The sequence below is a fragment of the Boleophthalmus pectinirostris genome, unplaced genomic scaffold (genome assembly GCF_026225935.1).
Source record: "Boleophthalmus pectinirostris isolate CB_2022bp ecotype Guang Dong unplaced genomic scaffold, ASM2622593v1 HiC_scaffold_18, whole genome shotgun sequence".
NCBI lineage: Eukaryota > Metazoa > Chordata > Actinopteri > Gobiiformes > Gobiidae > Boleophthalmus > Boleophthalmus pectinirostris.
In genome coordinates this window covers 37863293-37885302 of record NW_026571133.1, presented here as the reverse complement: position 1 = coordinate 37885302, position 22010 = coordinate 37863293, and the positions used below count along the sequence as shown (strand labels likewise).

The window sequence follows — 22010 nt, the reverse complement described above, 5'->3', positions numbered from 1 at the left end:
CAAAAAAGAACGCGGTGTTTTGATGTGAGCAGTTAAAGGTCCCGTAACCGATGTTTTTCCGTGTATTTGAGCTAAATTTGTCTCGCCCTAGTACAGATATTTTGTATGAGCAGCTGCTGAGGTCAAAATAAGTCCGCTGCGTACTGTCTGCTTCTAGGAAAGTGTTTTAAGCGTTAGCATGCTAGTTGTTGTTGGCATTACTGTTATGTACTGGACATGATTCTGAAACAAACTGCCCCCTGATTTGCGCAGCATCACAGACATTTATATGATGACTGAAGATGCTGAACAGAAGATGCAAAAGTGGCGTCACGTCTTCACTTTTTATTCCGTGTTTAGACGAGCGTTTTCAGGAATCTGCGTGCATATGATGACGCAAAAGTGTGTGGAATACATTGGATACATGTTTGTTCCTGTGTACTGTATGTATGTGATGTAAACGCGTTTTACGAGTTTTGCGTCTTGGGTAGTGTTGATGGAAACGCTGCGGAGGAGTGTATTCAACTTTTCCACTCTGGAGGGTGCTTTCAGATTTTTACGTTTTTAAGCCCCAAAATGTCGTCTCCGTCTAAAGGAAAGGCACTTCCGATAAAATATTTTGTTGTTTTTACCCGCAAGCGTTCTCGTGTAAACAGATCCTCAATCTCAGACTCAAAACTCATCTATTCAGACTGGCTTTAAACACTTAGTAATGTAGTGACACTTTGCACAATTAGTTTTATTTCATATTTGAATGTTTTTATATTGTATTGTTGTTTTTTTTGTGTGTGTTTTTGGAAAGCAGTTTGGTCGCCTTGACTGTATAGGGCTCTATGAATAAAGTTTGATTGACTGATGTGCTAGTCTCTGTACTGGAAAAAGGTAAGTGAGGAATACATCTGGACCACTGAAACCTGTTTTTCATATTTTAGGACAGTAAAAATCTGGTTCTGATATTATACATACTTATCTGGAATTTTGGACATAGGACCTCATTTCCTAGTTAGCCAGAGTGTTGGAGACATGTGGAGATGCTTTTTAAAATATTAGAGTGGTGGAGACGTGTGGAGACAGTTTTTAAAATATTCCATCCAGTCCTTGTATTTGCAGAGGCTGCTGGTGCTAGGCTAGTGCATGTCAAAGGCCATAGTTAGCCCGCCACTAAAAACAGTCTTACCCACTTCACAAAACACCCAAAACAAATCTATTATTACACCAGACTGTTGCTGTGAATGTCTGTGTTGATATGGGAAATAAGGATTTATGTCTGAGCAACAGCAGCGAGTTGTACTTCCTGTTAGAAAGCTTGGCAGCGGCGGACTGATATCACCTAGCACCAGTTTTACCGGCAAAATAAAATTCCGCTGCTGCTGAGAAAATAGTCCATCAGCATGGGACGATTCATGCGATGCAAGGTTAGTTTTATTTTAAACAAGCTGGTTTTGAAATTATAATGATTAAAATTATGATTTATTAATTTATTTACTTACATCTGATAGTGAATAATGGATGGTGGTCCAGATGAGATGGTAAATGGTAAATTGTCAGATTTATACACATTTACAATCAGTGTTGGGAAGGTTACTTTTAAAATGTATTCCCCTACAGATTACAGATACATACCCCAAAATGTAGTTTGTAATGTAATCCATTAAGTTACTTAAGGTGAGTAACGTAATCTGAATACTTTGGATTACTTGATTTGCTGTAGAGAAGCAAAGATGAGGAAATCTTCACATAAGATGTTTTGTCTGATAAAAGAAAATGAAAAGCCCAGACTTTACTGAACCAAAGTACCAACATATTATTGATAGAAGAGGAGGAGACATGGTCCACACAGCATGGTTTAGTCCTGTTTTAGTCCTGTTTTCGTCCAGGTTTAGTCCTGGTTTAGCCCTAGTTTAGTCCTGGTTTAGTCCGGGTTTAGTCTGGGGTTAGTCTGGGTTTAGTCCTGGTTTTAAACCTGTTTTAAACCTGGTTTAGATCTAGTTTAGACCTGGTTTTAGTCCTGGTTTAGTCTTGGTTTAGACCTGATTTTAGACCTGTTTTAGACCTGGTTTAGATCTAGTTTAGACCTGGTTTTAGTCCTGGTTTAGTCCTGGTTAAGATATAGTTTGGACCTGGTTTAGTTTCCGGCAATGAGTGGAATTACTGAAAAAAAAAGAAAAGAAAAGGGATATAGCCCAAAATGTGAAAACAGGAAAATACCGCCGTGTAATCCATTTATTTCAGCAAAGTAACTGTAATCCAATTGCCACTCACTGAAACAGTAACTGTAACGGAATACAGTTACTCATAATTTGTACTTTGATTACGTAACTCTGGTACATGTAATCTGTTACCCCCCAACACTGTTTACAGTGTAATTCCACACATTCATACACCAGTGTACACTAGAGGCGTTAAGTTCTTAGCTGAAGGATACAACATTCATCTGTGGGAGCTGGAATCGCACCGCCAACCTGTGGGTTAGTGGATCTGACCGTTCAACCAATGATGTTTATGTCGAGAACGGAATTCAAACCGCCAATCTTCTGATCATCGGTCTCCTGAACGCTCAACCAACTGAGCTATTGTCACTCAAAGATGAAATAATGATTGATAGGACATAGAGTTATGTATTACAAAAGTTGGACAGCTGTATGGAGTGTGGTATGAATGTAGTCCTGTATCTCTCACTGTTTGAGCTGTAGATTCAACCTTTAACCCTAACCCTATCCTAACCTAACCCTAACCTGAATCTAAAACCGGGTTACGCCATATGATAACAGGTACACCGGCTACTACTCCCATGATCAAAAATACAGAGACAAATCAAATATACTTACTGCACGTCGACCTCGAAGCTGGTGGGGATGAAAGTGCGGTGCATGAGGGTCCAGCTGCAGTAGAATCCTTTGGGGTATGTGTTAGAACGACAGGTGATGAGCAGATCTCCAGGAGGCACTGCAAAAAGACACAACAGAATCCTCTTTAAGTCTACAAACCTTCAGTGAAAAATCAAATACAGTGACATGGCTAAAATGACAAAACGAAAAACCGATTTGAGATTAGAACAGTAACTTTTGTGGTGGAGGGTCCGTCAAATGCTTTTCTTCACGGAGATGTTGTCGCTTTGTCTGGAATGTTTCACAGTATGTTATTAAACCTTTCTATCTTCATGGAGACCAAACCAGACCAAGTTACAGGCCAGATCTGTGGAGAGGAAAGGCGACCCCGCTCACAGTCAGAATGCTTGTTTTTCTAGGTATTTTTGAGCTAGAAAACCAACTGTAGTTGAATAAATGAATGGTACAGCTTTTTAAAGTCGTACTGTGGAACATTCCAAGCAGAGCAGTGACGTGTCCATAGAAACAAACCAAAAAAAATTTATCACCACGTTACTTTATGCTGGTTTAAAAATGCCGTATTCACCGAAAACAACATATTGAAATAATTTTTGGCGCTTTCAACTCCCATCGCTCTCTGTGCTAAGTCACTCCCCCTTCAGACACCTATCACATTACAATTTTTGTGCATCTGATAATGAAACTACTGCACATTGTGAAGTTGTAGTGTACTGATTTGTATCATGCTTTTGTAAATCTATGGAAAATTACCGCGCAAGATCAAGAGGGTAAGGATAGGGCCCTGGAGAGATCACTAAATCACTCAAACATGCATGGATGACATCTAAAACGTCTTCAGGCATGTTTTTGAAGAGGGATTAACATTATACCCCCACTTTAAGGAAAACAATTTCATGAAGATGGAGAGTCTTTTTTGTGCGTGTGTCATTTTTGTTTTTTAGTTTTTAAGTCTTGCCCATTTATTAGAGTTCGTACACAACCCCATTGTAATGTTCCCTATTTTTGACCCACGGTACAAAACAACTTTGAAGTAATAATGTTTTGGAAGGCCTAAATCGATTCCAACTGTACAATAGGAGCAGACACAGAGCAGTAATGAGATTGAAAAAAGAAAAAGGCTAACAAAAACAAGATAAAGAACTACATGACTAATAAAAAAAACTACAAATGTGAATGCTGTTTGTTGGAGTTGTAGTAGCATCCACGGTCTACCAATCGGTTCATGATAAACAAATGAATAAACAGAACGTTCCACAGAATGACATTACACAGATCTGAGCTGTAATTTGGTCTGGTTTGGTCTCCATGAAGATAGAAAGGTTTAATACCATACTGTAAGACATTCCAGACAAAGCAATAACATCTCAGAGAAAAGCATTTCATGGAGCCTCCACCAGAAAAGTTACACAATGAACCTTTAAGATCGCAGACATGGCAACTAAAAAAAAAAAAGGTAACACTTGATTTGTAAATGTCAGATGTCAAATAGTTAGAAATTTACAAACACTTCACTATTAATACACTCCTTATTACTTCTACTACTGAGATACTAGGCCATTTTTGTATATGAATTATGATTCTAATAAGCTGATGCTGTTAAGGACTAGTACCACAAGAAATGTAGATTTTACTTACTTGCACCAAAAGCTTATTAGAATTATAATTCATGGACAAAAATGGCCTACTATCATATTAATAAGCAGTAATAGGGAGTGTATTAATATTAAAGTGTTTGTAAATTTCTAACTAATAGCAGAATAAACTTATGGGGAATTAGACATTAATAAGGGATGAATAAATACTAATTAATGACAAATTAACTATCAACCAGTTAGATGTTAATGTTTTTTTGTTTGTTTTTTTAGTTGAAATTCTGCAATTCTGCAAAATGCTTTTATCTGAGATGTTATTGCTTTGTCTAGAATGTTTCACAGTATAGTATTAAACGTTTCTAGTTCCATGGAGACCAAACTCGACCAAGTTACGGCTCAGATCTGTGTAATGTCATCCTGTGGAACATTCTGTTTATTCATTTGTTTATTGTGAATTGACTGGTAAACTGTGTAAATGTCTAACTAATAATAAAATACACTTTAGGCATTAATAAGAGCTAAATGAATACTAATTAATGACAAATTAACCATTTACAACTACTGTATTTTCCGGGCTATTAGACACGCTCTTAAGCCTCTAACCGCATCAAAAACAACAGCGCGCCCTGCAATCCAGAGCACCCCATACACGAATCCACTCAGGTGTCCCAGCACCACTTCAGTAAACTACAAAGCCGCACCACCCGCAGCGCACGCAAACACACGGAGCAGACAGCGACCGAGCAGTGAAAAACACCCGCAGCCACACTCATCACTCCACGCCGACGGGGAACAGAATGGAGGAACGAACCGAAAAAGTGAGTCCAATGTGCCACTTCTAGACACGACTGAACAACTGAGTCACTGCGAACACGCCGACAATCCAGTGGCCCCAGACAGCACCCTCCCTACACGCCACAACTGAACAAAGCCCAGAGTCACCGTGCACGCGCCAAAAAAGTGCGACTGACCCATCTAACTGTAGTCCGATGCGGTTTATTTGTGAAAAAAATTCTAAAATAGACCATTTAATGACAGTGCGCCTTATAATCCAGAGCGCCTAATAGCCTGTAAAATACGGTGTGCTAATTAGTAGGTACTCAGATGTTAATATGGTAAATGGTCACATTTTTCTATAGCGCTTTTCCACGTGCAAGGCACTCAAAGCGCTTTACAACAAGGAACCACTCACCCATTCACACACACATTCATACACCAGTGTACGCAAACACTGAGGGCAAGGTGGGTTAAGTGTCTTGCCCAAGGACACAATGACAGCATTCATTTGTGGGAGCTGTAACCACCAACCTTTAGATCAGTGGACGAATGCTCTACCAACTGAGCTACTGTCATTTTAAGAATACCCTGAAATAAAGTATTATTAAAAAAAAAAAAAAAAGTATATATATATATAAAGTATAAGAACAACTAAAAGATAGAACTTTTCATGACAAAACAGAAAAAAAAGTTTCTATTTGTTTTTTTTCTTAACAACTTCTATCTCCAAGTAAACTAGCTAACTCCTTTTGTTACCCTGTTTCGGTGCGTGCTTGGTCCTCTGTGAAACCCTCACCAAAACAACTCTGATTGGTTGATTTGGGGTCACTCATATGCCTCACGTACTTCTGCAGTGCTTAATCCGTCGCCATGGGAACCAATTAGCCTGCCTGTCAATAACATTAACGACGATGCACCGCGGACCACATCCAATCACACTCAATTAATCATGGCGTCTAATTGGGGCCATTCAAATCAATTGACTCCCCCATCTGAAGTCTTCAAAGTCTGGTGGTCCACGCTCTGTGCTGGACGGACTCAATTCTCGTACGAAAATCAATCAGGCAAACTTATTAAGAAGTTGGATGTTGCTTCAGAAAAGGTTAAGAGACTGGCCGGAGCTGTACTGTCCGCGGCTGACAGCGCCGTGAAAAGGGCAAAACCGAACAGCTATTTTTGGAGAGATTCTAGGTTTACTCTTTCTGTTGTGGAGTTTAAAAAGTTGCTTCACCTGTCACGTCAATGAAGAGTGTCTAATGCCCCTCTGAATACCAGTCAGAAATTTAAACACAAACTAAGTGGGTGAAGTGTCTTGCACAAGGGGAAAACAAATGTATGCAGTGCTGGGAGCTGGAGTTGAACCACCAACTTTTTGACCTGTAACTTCATCTGATTTGGTCTCCTTGAAGCTAGACAGGCTTAATATCACACTGTGAAACATTTCAAACAAAGCAATATCTCCATGGAGAAAAGTGTTTGACAGACCCTCCACCAGAAAAGTTACACAATGCACACTTAAAGGGATAGTTTGGGTTTTTGGACATCAGGCCTCATTTCCTAGTGGGCCAGAGTGTTAGAGACAAATTGAGACACTTTTAAAAATATTCCATCCAGTGCATGTCAATGGCCATAGTTAGTCTGCCACTAAAAACAGTCTTACCCACTCCACAAAACACCCGAAGCAAATCTATTATTACACCAGACTGTCGATGTAAATGTCTGTGTTGATAGAATCATTTTAGAAGTAAAACCAACATTGCATTTGAAGCATCTATGTCTGAGCAGCAGCAGTGAGCTGTACTCACAAATTAAAAGTTTGGCAATGGCGGACTGATATATGAGAAAATAGTCCCTCAACATGGGACAATTCATGTGATGCAAAGTTACTTTTATTTACATCATTATGATATCGACACAGACATTTACTTCGACCGTCTGGTGTAATAATAGATTTGCTTCGGGTGTTTTGTGCAGTGGGTAAGACTGTTTTTAGTGGCAGGATAACTATGGCCATTGACATGCACTAGCCTAGCACCAGCGACCTCTGCAAATACAAGGGCTGGATGGAATATTTTATCTCCACACATCTCCAACACTCTGGCTCACTAGGAAATGAGGCCCTATGTCCAAAATTCCAAACTGTCTCCAAACTGTCCCTAAACATTCTTACTCTGAGTGAAATTGCCAGTCCACAGACCAGAACTCTAGCTTGCATTAGTGGCATCAAAGAAGATAGATACAACATCGTACTGTGACACATTTCACTCATCTTCATGGAAACACTGAACGTTATATTCTGCCGTAAATTTTCATGGTACACCTTTAAAGGTCTTATGTTACTATTAAGCCATTTTAGAATGTTGTTACCTCATCAAAAACTCATTCATTCACAGGTTTCAGTTATCTTTTATTCTTAGTCTATCTATTATCAAAGCTCAAAATGCTCTGTTCCACCTTGTGAATGTCATGAAGCGGTAGTTCTCAAGTTAACACCTGAGTTTTACCTTTAGTTCAGTAGAGATCAGCAATTCCAGGGCTGAAATTATCCAAATAATTCTAGTGAATATGTATGGAGCTTAAAAACACAGTGGAGCATGTCCTGTATTACCATTTCGCAAAGTGGAACAGTTACTTTCAGTTTCAGAGAAGAACAGCCTAAATATGCAGAGTTTTAATGTTAAACATGTGTGAATGAAACAAAACCCAACAACTCCAGGTACGTTTGCGATTAGGAAACAACATTACACCATAGTGTAACACGACCCCTTTAAGGATCAAGATATGTAATTACAATCAGTACTAATAAACAATGTATTTCTTCTTTACTCATTGCCAAACACAACATGTATTTTCCTCTATTACTCCAGCCCATTAAATTATATGTGAGGAAATAGGCACAGCCACGGTCATTATACTTTATTAGATTCCTGTTTACTCTACCCACATAATTACAACCTGAACGCAACTTTACCTCTTTGATTTCCTCTATTCACTTTGAAACCTCATATAGAAAGCACCTGTAGCCCGCGCGCTACAAAGAAAATACATAATCAAACGTATTAAACAACATTACAGATCTGACCCTTTATCTTCTTTGAATTTCCTATTTGGATGGACGCTCTTTGAATTGCAAAACAGAGAATGATTTTTCTTTTGTTGCTTGATGAAATACGCCCGTGGAGTCTTGTGCACGCAGATTGGGTCACTTTTAAATGCGAAAAGGTTGCGAGTTTAATTACGGGCCGCGCGCTCGTAAATGCTGATGAGAAGAGCGTTAAAGGGATCTTGTCGATGTCTGAATTTGTGTCTGGGGGATAATTATGGAAAGGCGACGCATGTTCGTGTAGAGGTGTGAAATATTGGGGTCGGTGAACTGTCTTGATGAAAAATAATGGAAACATCTTTAATTTTTGATAGTAGATATTATACGCTGATAGTGTTGGGAGGGGTCACCATGGAAACGCAATAATGTGGATATCATGGCGTTCAGTGGTAGAGTTACATATGGACCAGTGGACTCACTCTGTCACTGCATCCAACAGATCAGTGTTTGGAAGCAAAACATCCACAAACTTTCTCCAGCTAAACTCATACAAGATAGAAGTCATAGTCTTTGGCCAAGAGTGCTGCACCAGGTTGGATACAGACAAATAGTTTCTGAAACGGGTGGGTTTTAATGTTCTGGAATTTTACAGGCAGGTATGTGGGTGGATAGTAATTACACAGAGGTGGGTCAGGACTAAATCAGGACTACTCCAGGACTACTCTTGGACTGCTTTCCTGTTTTAGTCTTGTTTTAGTCTTAGTTACCTGGTCCCCGAAGGGTTATCACACTTGTAATAATTCTGCTATTTTATGTACCCGTGCCCATTTCGTGATGATCCATGGTCATTTGAGGTCACATAGGTCAATTGAAAGGTCAAAGGATAGGCATTTTTGGCAATTTCTGAACCATCTGAGGCCTAAAACATTTACCCAATCATCACACAAGTTGGCACACACATAACCGGGGCACACTGAATGTTACAGGTTGAAACCAGTCAAGGTCACTTGAAGGTTAAGGTAACCAAGGTCAAATATGTGTTTTTGGTCATAACTCTGCGAAGGATCGAGCTCGAGTGATGAGAGTGGTCTTAAAATCTCAAAATCTTTTTATAATTCTATGCATTTGTATAGTCAAATATTAATAGTTTTCCTGATAATCACTAATTATAACAGTTTCTCTTTCACTGTTTGCCATTAAAATTCTAATTGGAATGAAAATAATTTCCATTTCTTCTTTTTCTGGTGATGCACAACACACTGATCTACAGTCACACAACTAACATATAAGCAACTCATGAAAAATGACATTTTGGTTACACACTAGTAAACACAGACATTCTCATGTGTGACCAATATCACACTAATGTTCATGGGCCTGTACAGATACACACATTACATTGTGGATATAACGATCATGTAATATGGACTGGACTCCTCATAAGCTGCTTCTGTGGTGATGAACTGACCCACCGATGCCTCATGGGCGACCAGGTTGCTCTCTCTGATTGCCCTTGATCAGTCCTGGTTTATTCCTCCTGGTTTAATTCTGGAATCAGTCCTAGGTAAGTCCTGGTTCAGTCCTGGTTTAGTCCTTGTTCAGTCCGTGGCGTGTGTGGCGCAAAAGTCCATCTCGATAAATGTTTCTTCTGCTCAGTAAATAAAGCCTTTAAAGTGATGACAGTCGAGTTGCATCTGTGAATTTGTATTCGTACTGAAGAAACTGTTTCATTTCATTTTGTGATTGTAGTCTAATTCGTATTCCGATGGATGCTTCACTTAGAATGCTTTTAATTTGTGTGTGATTTATCATGGACACGGGCAGGTAACGGGTGGAATGTTAACGGGTGCGGGCAGGTGCGGGTTTAACTTTGATATAATCACAGGTTTACGAGCAGGTGCGATGCTGTACCGCACGGGTGCGTGTCTCCAAAAATGGACAAGTGCAGGACTCTGCTTTGGCCCACAGAATCAAAGAAACAGTGTCAGTAGTCACCTCCAGTCTCTCTCTCTAAAAACTTCACACCAGGCAAGAAATCTCGGGGTAATGACAGACTCAGACATGAACTTTAACAGCCACATCAAATCAATAACATCTGCAGCCTTGTACCATCTGAAAAAAACATCGCAAAAATCAAAGGTTTACTTTCTGAAGCTCACTTGGAGAGACTTATTCATGCATTTGCCTCCAGCAGGTTAGATATTGTAAAGGCCTCTCACTGGTCTGTCCAAACGAGTTGCGAGATGCTGCAGAACATTCAGGTCCTGACTCGAGCCAGAAAGTACGAGCCACATGTGTCCTGTACTCAAGTCTCTGCATTGGCTTCCTGTAGCTCAGAAAATAGACTTTAAATTGGTTCTGCTCGAGTACAAGTCTCTCCATGGCCTAGCGTTACGTACGTACTTGTGTTGGTGGGGCCTTAGTTGTGTTTAATTGAGTTACCTAAAATATCTTGTAAAAGAAGAAAAACAAAACAAAAAAAACATTTGCCTAACCATCCTGTTAGGGAAGCAGCTTTTCTTTCTTTTTTTCTTTTTTTATTATCCCATTACAGAAACTTCAAACCCTAACTGATTGAACAAACGTGCAAAAACCTTCCAAAAGTAGTCTTCGCATCTTTTTATCTTTTCACAGGCTTTCTCCAGTCCATTCTGATATGAAAAACTGACATGGTTCACGTGAGATCAGCTCTTGGCTACAATTCAATTTTACAGCCATTAGCTTACATGATTAAAGTGCCAGCGTCCTGTAATGTCCCCATTTTCCCCCGGCCCGCTTTGATCTAAATAAACTGTCAAAACCTCCGCCAACGGCTTATTCAAACTCCCAAACTCCCCATTCTCGCCGAACTTCTCCTCCTTTCTTAAACCTGTCACCCAAAAATTCGGAAAAAAGAAAAAAAAAAAATCTAAATGTGATGAGAGGGACAATGACATCCAGTGGTCCGGTTGCTAGGTTACCGACGCCGTGGTAATTGCTATTCCGTGCCATTGGTCGCCTCCCCGTGTCTCGAAGCGCTTGGTGTGTGATTCTTTCGCTATGACAACAAAGATGAATGCGCTTTCTTCCACTTGTTGCATTCATTCGTTTTTGTGTGTGTGTTTGTGCGTTCCAGAAACAAACAGAGCTTAATATGCTCAAATGTCTCAAATGGCGCCAGAGAAGAAGGAAAAAAAAAAAAAAGAAAAGCAAAAAAAGAGAGAGAGAAAAAAGAAGTTGTGTGTGTGTGAGTGATGTAGTATTAAAAAGAATTCAAATACATAAAAAAAGTCAAATAAACACAGAAAAAGCTGATTTAAAAAAGCAGTATGTAAGTGTTCTAGTGGAAGGTCTGCAACTGCTACAAAATAGAGAGATAGACATGTTTAATGCCGTATTGCGAAACATTCCAGGCGAAGCAATAACATCTCAGTGAAGACAAGCAAGTGCAAGCACCCTCCACCCGAAAAAGTTGCATAATGCACCTTTAAAGGGCCCATATTACACTATTTTCTATGGATGTAACAATAACTGAAATATCATGATATCGTATCGTCAAAGTTCTCGTAATTCGATATATTGTGAAGGTCCACGATATTATTATAAGTCTCTATGATAAAATTAAAAGTTATGGTGCAGCAGTAGCTAAAAAAGACAGAAGGAACTACAAAGACCATGATCCTTTGCTCCATTTCAGTGCAGACTACAAAAAGAAATAACAGTTCTAAGCACTTTTAAGTTTTAATTCTTTGGATTAAGTCTTGTCAAGGCATTTTAACCTCCTAAATATCGTACGGTGAGATGTGTATCGTGAAAATATCGTACTGAGAGATTTGGATATTGCTACATCCCTATATATACATATTTTCTTATAATTTTATTTGCAAACTACATACATTACAAAAAATAGGAACCAAATGACATACAAGATACAAGACAAACATTACGATCAAAGATGACATACAAATAAGAACAAAGGTGATGGGCTGGTGACTATGTGGACATGTGTTTGTATGTGTGAATATGTGCGTGTGTGTGTGAGCCTGTGCGTGTATGTGTGTGTGTGTGTGTGATCGAAGGGGTGGGGTGGGGGGGTATTATTAGAGTATTGAGTATTTGAGTTAATTTGAGTATTGAAAATAAGTTAAGTATGTTTTGGAGCTTTGCCTCAGATCCCCTTTGCTACATCCCTAATTGTGAGCCATATCCATATCGTGAGCTTTCCCACAATATCGCAATAAATATCGTACCGTGAGGTTCATACCGTGATGATATCGTATCGTGAGACTTGGATATCGTTATACCCCTAATATTTTTTGATCTATGTTGTAATGTTGTTTCCTCATTGCAAACATACCTGGACAAGAGGTAGAGCGCTTCACTGAGTCTTAAAAGAGTAAAAATGAGTAGTACAGGTCTATGAGGGTTAAAACAGTAGTCTTTAAACAAAAAATTACCCTTACTGGAAAATGTAAAAATGGGCAAGGTACAAACCCGAGGCACTGCAACTAAATATATTAAAAGTTCTTTACTGCATTAAGGGACGCCAACGTGTTTCGACCAGCAAGATGGTCTTCATCAGGGCAAAGTGGAGTACCTGGAGTTGTTTCATTCACACATGTTTAACACACAACTCCTGCATAGACATAAAAAAAAAATTGGAGCGCTACACTGGATCAAAAAAACTTACGCATACAGGTGCTCATCAAACCGGAGGGCTAGATTCTCGTAAAATAGAAAAATGATGGCAGAGACACTCTGATTTGTGGTGAATTTATTAAAAGTCACGCCAACACATTTCGACTACTTGGTCGTCATCAGGGCTAATTGAGTAAGCAGCAGATGTGACCATTTATAGGGGTTGCAACCCAAGGCACGTGATAGTTAAAAAAAAAAAGTATATTGACACCACACCTCCTGCATATTTAGGAAGAAAACACTCCATCTTGTTCCACCTTTTGATGTCATCTGGTAATAAAGGAAGTGCTCCACTGTGTTTTTAAAGTCCACACATCTTCAGTAGAATCATTTGGATAATTTCAGCCTTGGAATTTCCAATCTATACTGAACTAAAAGTAAATTTTTCAAGCTGTTAACTTGAAAACTACTGCTACATGACATCACAAGGTGGAACAGAGCATTTTGAGCTTTAGAGATGTACACAGACTAATAATAAAGAATTACTCAAACACGTGTGAATGAAACAAAACCAGGTATGTTTTCGATGAGGTAACAACATTCTAACATGGCTTAAACCGCACCATAATCCATTTTGTGTAATATAGCTCTGGCCTCAGTTTTGTTTCTTGGTTCATAGGGAAGCATTCAGTGTCTGTCTATTCTTATTATATTATTGTTCACGAAATCCAGTGTTGTCATAAGTGCGTGTCTGTGTAACAAAGCGAGGACAAGTTGAATTAGGTGATTGAGTTCTTTCCATTCATCTATATGAGTCATACTGTATTATTGCATGTTCCGTGACTATTGCATTGGTCTTAAGGCAATTGGCTCTATATTAGAATTGTCCGTTTGTTTTTTTAACGCTGAACAATGTGAATCCTGTGAACTCAATGACTATGGAACAATTTACAACACTCATGTTATTAGGTTCTTTTTTCAGACCAAGAGTTTGAGCAACATCACGTGATCACTCTGAGGAAGACCACGGGGACCAGTCCAAACTGTCAGGTATGAAAACAAACTCTTGGTCTGAAAAAAGAACCTAATAACATAAAATATCAGAAGACCAAATGAACCTCACTGGATAATTTACAACACTCGTTTTCAAAGTTAAATTTCATCATCAAATACAAACCTGAACACAAGTAAGGTGGCAGAAACACTTTAAAGTGCCTATGACTGGTCAGACTTCTATGATAGGTCAGACTAACGAATTTCCAGGTTATAGGGCACGCTCTCAAGCCTCCAACCCTATCAAAAAACGACTGCGCGCCCTGGACACGAATCCACTCGGGTGTCCCAGCATGACTTCAGTAAACTACAAAGCGGCACCACCCGCAGCGCACGCAAACCCACACGGAGCAGACAGCGACCGCACAGCCAATAACACCCGCAGACACACTCATCACTACTCCACGCGGACGAGGAATGGAACGGAGGAACGAACTGAAAAAGCGAGAACACTTCTAGACACGACTGAACAACTGAGTCACTGCAAACACTCCAACAATCCGTTGGTCCCAGACAGCACCCTCCCTACACGCCACAACTGAACAAAGCCCAGAGTCACCGTGAACGCGCCAAACAAAGTCCCACTGACCCATCAAACTGTTGTGTTTCATTTAAAGTTCGGTGCAGTTTATTTGTGAAAAAAGTTCGAAAATAGACCATTCAATGACAGTGCGCCTTATAATCCAGAGAGCTCTAACTACTATTTTACTAAACCATGGTTAAGGTCGTTATATTAAAGATTTTCGCTTAAACATACACACTAATTTTCAAGATTTTGCCTTTTTTAAGTTTAAAATTGTACTTCTTGGTTGGAAATTGTGACATACCTGGCAAAAATTAAAATATACATGTTTATTTTGTTGAATTAATGTTTAAAGTGTCAGAAGAAATCAGAAGAAATAGACTAATCTAACTACTATTTTACTAAACCACCGTTAAGATTGTTACATTAATGATTTTCGCAGAAACATACACACTCATTTTCTGGATTTGGCCTTTTTTTAGGTTTAAAATTTTACTTCTTGGTTGGAAATTGTGACATACCTGGCAAAAATGAAAAGTATATCTTTATTTTGTTGAATTAATGTTTAAAGTGTCAGAAGAAATCAGCTACTATTTTACTAAAACACAGTTAAGATAGTTACATTAAAGATTTTTGCAGAAACATACGCACTCGTTTTCTGGATTTGGCGTTTTTTTTAGGTTTAAAATTTTACTTCCTGGTTGGAAATTGTGACATATCTAGCAAAAATGAAAATATAAATGTTTATTTTGTTGAATTAATGTTTAAAGTATCAGAAGAAATCAGAAGAAATTCACAAATTGCTTCATTGTTTGGTATAAAACTCATCATTTATATTTACAATAGTTATAATCCCACCAAATCAAGTCAAAATTAAAGAATCATAACAATCTGTCTTATGCAATTTAACTTTTTTGGTGGAGTCATCTGCTTGTTTCCATGCCGATGTTCCGCAGTATGGCATTAGACTTATGTATCTTGCATAATTATGTTCAAAAATACACTGAAAAACATGAATTCTTACTGTGAGCGGGGTTGCCTGTGCACAGATCTAACCTGTAATTTTGTCATCTGCTTGTCTCCTTGTATATAGACAAGTTTAATGCCATACTGTGGAACATTCAAAACAATATCATTGACATGGAAACAAGCAGATGGTGGTCCCTCTGCACTGGGAAAAACAATATCTAGGCAAGTTAAAATGACTTAAATTAAAAACATTTGACTTTATTTGAGTAGATTCAACTTGACAAGTACAGAAAAGAAACACTTAACTTTGTTTCTTATTTTAAGTGCAAAAACTTGTTTTTTTTCTTATTTTAATTGTAGCAAGATGTATTTTCATATTTTAAGTACAAAAAATCTTATTCCACTGGCAGATCGTTTTACTTGTCAAGTGAAATTAACTCAAATCATGATAAAAAAACTTTCTTAATTCAAGTCATCTTAACTTGACAAGATTGTGTTTTTTGCAGTAAACCAGAAAAATTACACAGTGCAGCTTTAACAACAACAACAACAACAATAACAAAACATTGCCATTCTCTTTAATAGCCTCTCTGATCACCACTAGTTAGACATACATTGGAGCATGAATGGTGAAGTGTCTTGCCCATAGGTATAGCAGCAGTATGCAGTGCAAGTAGCAGCAGGGATCACACCACCAACCTTCAGCTAAGTGGGAAAAATTCTCCTTTTCTTATTAAAGAACTATGCGAACAAATAAACCTAACTACTTTTTAGGGGGTCCGGAAAACGACAGTATTAATCAATTGTAATCAAAGTTAATTAAAAGCAAACTGTTTTCTTATTACTGTAATCAAGCAACAATATTGTAATTATCACAACTTTCCGCTAAATAAAATGAAATAATAAATACAAAAAAAATAAATAAAAATCACAATCGAAAGGGCCCATATTACACTATTTTCTGATCTATGTTGTGATGTGTTTTTAAACTCCATACACCTTCAGAAGAATCATTTGGATAATTTCAGGTAAAAAGCTTTTACTAAAGCTTCATGACATCACAAGGTGGTACAGAGCATTTTGAGGTTTGGAGAAACTAATACTGCATGTGTGAATGAAACAAAACACAAATCCAGGTATGTTTATAATGAGAAAATAACATTCTAACATGAATTAAAGCTCACAAGAGTCAATTTTGCGTAATATATCACCTTTAAACCATTCATAACATTGGGTTTTAAGACCAACCAACCAGCTATTTATCACTTCAAAAATGTTAAAACTTCTGATCTGATAAGCCTCCAGACTGCAAAAATAATGCACTAGGAAAAAAAGAAAGAACTACCAAAAAATATTCAGAAACTTTTTTACTGAAAGAGAAAATTGTTATAATTTAATGGGAATAGCCAAAGTTTGTACAGCAAGGAAAAGTTTTTGTATTTCAGTTTGTGGGGTCAAGATCTTTAAGTGATGAGCTCAAAAAATGCCCAAATACGAAAATGTTTAAATATAGATATAAAGAAATGATTATAGCTAAGTATGCAGAAGAAGGAATTGAAGTTTATTTGTAATTTGAATTGTAAACTATAACATATTTATTTTAAATCTGGAGAAATGTGTCTTACTATAAAAGTCTGGCAGACGCACATTATTGCTCTTGCTCCTTTTCGGAATGATTAACCTTTCATTTTACTTTTGGAGATTGTATTTGCGATGTGCAATGTAAAATAATTGCCTTTATGTATCTGTTGATTACGGCATAATAATGGAATTTATCATTTATCATTTATGGAAACATCCAAAACTTCTACCACAAAACTCTGATTTTCCAACTACAGTTTCTTAGGAATTTTAGAATTTCATATGGACACGATCAAAGCATGACTTCTCCTACCGCAAAACCAATAAATACACTTAATTCTAACTTAATTTTGAATATTTTCGCTGTAAGTTTGTTCCTCTGTAGCCTGTGTGATCCACTTGTACGTGAATGAATAGGACCCACACACTCTTGTATTGAGCTGGTATGAAACAATCACACTCTGGCATCTCTGGAATGTCTGTGAGCCAATTGGAAACAGAAGTCTTGTTTGAGATGAGTGAATGAAGACTGGGCAGATACCTCCTAGCAGTGTCTGGAACGGGGAAGTGAAGACAAATAAAGAGGTGCGAGAATAATTTTGTGGTGAAAAAATGAATTATTGGTATTTTTTATAGAGGTGGGACAAGATCTCGTGAGACAAAATCGCTACAGGATTTTCTTTTGAGAATTTTAGTTTGTGTTTACATTTGGATTCGACCAAAAAGGTTTACATCTTAGTGAGTTGCATCTCTTATAGTCCCAAAAAGCAATGCTAGGATGGAAACAAAAATATGAAATCAAATTTAAAAAAATGTGGAGCCAAAATTGGAAACTGAATCACGAAATGTATATATTATGAATTATGTTAAAATCTTGTGGATCTTGTGGACACATCTTGTATCTCTTCTCGTCTTGTGGAAATTAAATCTCGTTCTATCCCTATATTTTTATAGCCTGATTCATCAGAGGGTTTCACTTCGTGGAAACCGTCTGACCTCGCAGCATTAGAATTTGTTCACTCGATGGAAGGCGGGTACTTTTTTTATTTAACCAATCACTGCTATTTGGTTGTGATGTACGTAATGCACCGCTAAAGGGGCTAACTGGTATATTGAGCTTTTCCCAAATCCCGTAGGAAGAAGGGCAATAACGTCTTTCCCCTTGATAAAATTCACCAAACATTCTCTTTGTTCCGACTTTAAATCCTTGATTTCAGGAACCGTTGCCAACACAGAATGTATGGCTCTCCACTGATTGGCTGGTGCCTGAACTCACACTTCCATTTGGTTTTTTTTCGGACAGTCTAGTGCAGGGGTGTCCAAACTTTTTTCATCTAGGGCCACATATCTAAACACAGATGAAGCAGAGGGCCGATCAAGGGCCTTAGACTGGTGCTCAATACAGTGAATAATTGAAATATGTGCATGTTTAACATGAATAGCAGGAATAAATACTGATGGCTCATGCTAAGATCCATAAAACCACACACTAAATATTAAATATTCGCTTTATCGAGGTAGATCTTCCAAAAACTTGCAGTAAGAAGTTAATTTTTAAATGATGTAAGGTAATTTGGGCCAAGTCACCTGAAAGCCTGAGGGCCAAGAAAAAATTGTCTGAGGGCCACATTTGGCTCACGGGCCGTAGTTTGGACATGCCTGGTCTAGTGTATTCCAATTCCTGATCTAGTCGCTGGAGAAAAATTAAATTGAGTGAAGGAACTAGGTGGCACCAGCCTGGCTAATATTTTTATGACAAATCTAGAATTATAATCTGTGACATTCATGGATCTTTATGTTATCATTCATTTGGATCTTTTAAATTGCAATATTGATTTAAAATGACATGCCCAATGCCCAATGGGAACTGACTTTGTGAAGTTGCTGGCACCTCCGATGGGCAACTGCACATCACTCTAGCGAGAAGTAGACTTTGTTAATTTGTACCAAAATGAGTACACAACGCCGAATCCTACGCGTATCACTGGTCAAGAAAATTAAATTGGAAAACTAAGTAAGTACAGTATAGATGGCGTATTGCATTGCCGGACAAAATGGGGGCTGTTCTGCAAAATGGAGTCTTGAAGATTGCTCAAACATGCATGAATCACTCTAAATACAACTTTGGGTGAGTAAATGGTGAGAGGGGAAACTACTATAACATAAAGCACTGGAAAGTTTATTTTGCAGCATAAGTCTGCTTTAAATCAAGTTTCAATTCGTGATGAAATTTTAAACTTGTCCAGATGAGTTAATACTTGAGTGAAGACTGAAGTATGAACTGTTAGAGTAATACAAGAATCCCATGTATTTCAGAACATGATTGTAAATTTGAAACTGCAGACAAGACATGCTGTTACAGTTTCTGTTTCTCTGGTGTATTTTGTGTGGAATTTTCCATTTTACCTTGACATGCATGCATTCTTACTGTTAACGGATTCGCCACTCCACAGATCTGACCTGTAACTTGGCCTTGGCGACTGTAACGGTCGTCTCCAGAGATACAAAGGTGGAACATTCTGAGCAAAGCAGCAATGTATCAATTTTTCCGACAAAAAATGGGCATAGCATTTAAAGCTGCACTACGTAACTTTTTGGTTGGAGGTTCATCAACTACTTGTTTCTATGGAAATGTCATTGCTCTGCCTAGAATGTTCCACAGTATGACTTTAAAAACTTCTACCTCACGTTTATTCACTTAAATACTCAAAAATACTTCAAAAACAAGCATTCCGACTGTGAGCGGGGTCGCCTCTCCACAGATCTGACCTGTAACATGCTCTGGTTTGGTCTCCACGGAGATAGAAAGGTTTAATGCTATACTGTGAAACATTTCAGACAAAGCAATAACATCTCCATGGAAAAAAAAGCATTTGTTCGACTCTCCAATAGAAAAGTTACACAATGCACCTTTAAATTTGCTAAACTATTCAAAATGCAAATTGTGTTTAATCTTTCAGCTATAGATAAAGAAAAAGGAAACATCTGCCATCATAAAGCTGGGGAAATAAAAAGTAACCTACGTGAGTTATAGTAAAATATAATGAATTACTAGAGCATAACTTTTGTTGATCTGACGTGACCTTCGTCTTAAAAATAAATGCGTAAAAAAAGTCAGAGGAAATACGGCGTCTTTATTAGGATTTAAGCTTCGGCCCGTTGCCCGCGGCGATAAAAAACACGACTGCGATGTGTGTAAAGCATTCAAAAGAAGATCCACACTGTAAACATGTCAACACAGCCAGAGCGCGTTATATGGAGATAAAACCGCTGTCCAAATAAAACACAGAAAAAGTGCAAAAACTGGAATAAAAATGAAAACATTTTGCCCTCAGATGCCCTTTCTGTCACAATTGATACTTTGCAGTGATGTCGAGCTGGGGGTGTTCTACATGTATCTCTAATGGTGTAAAGTTTTGGAATGTTCGTGATATCAGCTGCAAAGTTAGGAGCGCCCAAGGGAGTCAACGGAACACATTTCAAGCGAGATTGGGTAAAATTGCAAACTTCTTTCTGTTCAAAACTATCTTAGATTTGACAAAACTGATTACTAATATCTGCTCTTCTCCATGAAGCTGTTAGCTGCTTTATCTAGAATGTTCCACAGTATGACATTAAACTTGTCTAACTCCATCAAGACAAGCAGGTCACACTATACCAGGCCGAGTTATAGGTCAGCCCTGTGGAGAGGCTATTTATTTATTTATTTATTTATTTATTTACTGGATCCCCATTAGTCTTTTCTGAGGTAAAGACTATTCTTCCTGGGGTCCATGTTGGCATAATTTACAATAAAATGCTCCATTATAATAACAAAAGTTCACACAAAAGTCCATACAGTCCTGTTCCATAGTATACTGCACTACACAACACTACTACAATTATAATATATCCAATAAAGTACAATGCATAGCTAGTGACTAAATATAATTATGTACAATTTCCAATATATTTCTTTAACATTTTTTTAAAACTTGGTTCATGCTTGTAAACAGTTAAGATTTGGGGGAGCTTCTATAGCTCTGTAGAGAACAGTTCTTTTCAGGGCATTAGTCCTGGGCAGTGGAAGTATAAAATGTCCCTGTGAAGCTTGTCTTGTGATAAAATCATGCAGATCAATGGAGGGCAGTGGTTGTGTAAACAGGCTCAACTGTCTTTGTAAAATACCAAAATTTTTACAAAACAAACTAAGGCTACAAGTAAATCTGTCAACAGTAAACCAGGAGAACCTCTCATGCATGACACTCACGCTGATCCTAAATGGGCAGAGCCAGGCAAGCTTGCTCATATCTTAATATATATATTTTTAGCAATGGTGTAGCTGCCATATACACCCCCTGAGACCGTGTGGCATTGTGGTTCACTTTGGACGGTTACCTCGCACTATTTAGGAGGTCTAATTAGTAGTACGTGTTGTTGCAGAGTGTCTTTTAACCATGTCTTAAATGGAATGTATGGCAAATAAAGGGCATTTAATGGAGTGTTTGGACTTCTTGATCAGGAACACGCATCAGGAAAACTATTCACACTTTGTCTAACCACAGTGGCTCAGGTACAGGACCTTGGGCCACAACAAATGGAATCCCTAGAATTGAGTAAATACGGTAGACGACTCTAACGATTTAAATACCAATACGAGAAAACACGAAGACATCAGCCGTTTTGGTAGGCAAAAAGCGTCTGTATCAACAAGTCAACAGTTATCGGCGTACAACATCAACAACCATCATGCAACAGTACAACATCAACATCGTCAAGAGTTATCGGCGAGTTTTAACTTTTCAAAGTAACGTTTTTGATCCTCTACATTCAGTGACTTAGAATAAGATGATGAAGTTGTGTCAAAACAATTAAATGTAAAACCTACTTCAAAATAAGACGAGTTATCTCATGACAGACACATGCAACGCAACTGTCAACACAAACAAGTGGCCCGACTGACTTTTTGCCTACCAGCCACTGCGCACGTGCGGAAAAGCAAAGGATGTAAACAAAAACAACATTTTCTTGTACTGTCCTGCTGTATC

General features: G+C 38.1%; 1 protein-coding gene across 1 annotated transcript in view; it reads right to left on the bottom strand.

Annotated features, from left to right (window-relative positions):
• cntfr (ciliary neurotrophic factor receptor) overlaps positions 1-22010 on the bottom strand; it is a 667317-nt gene that overhangs the window by 96667 nt on the left and 548640 nt on the right. Inside the window, exon 5 of the mRNA XM_055154209.1 lies at positions 2808-2925. Within this exon, the coding sequence (XP_055010184.1) occupies positions 2808-2925 (118 nt within the window). The remainder of the gene's footprint in view (positions 1-2807; positions 2926-22010) is intronic.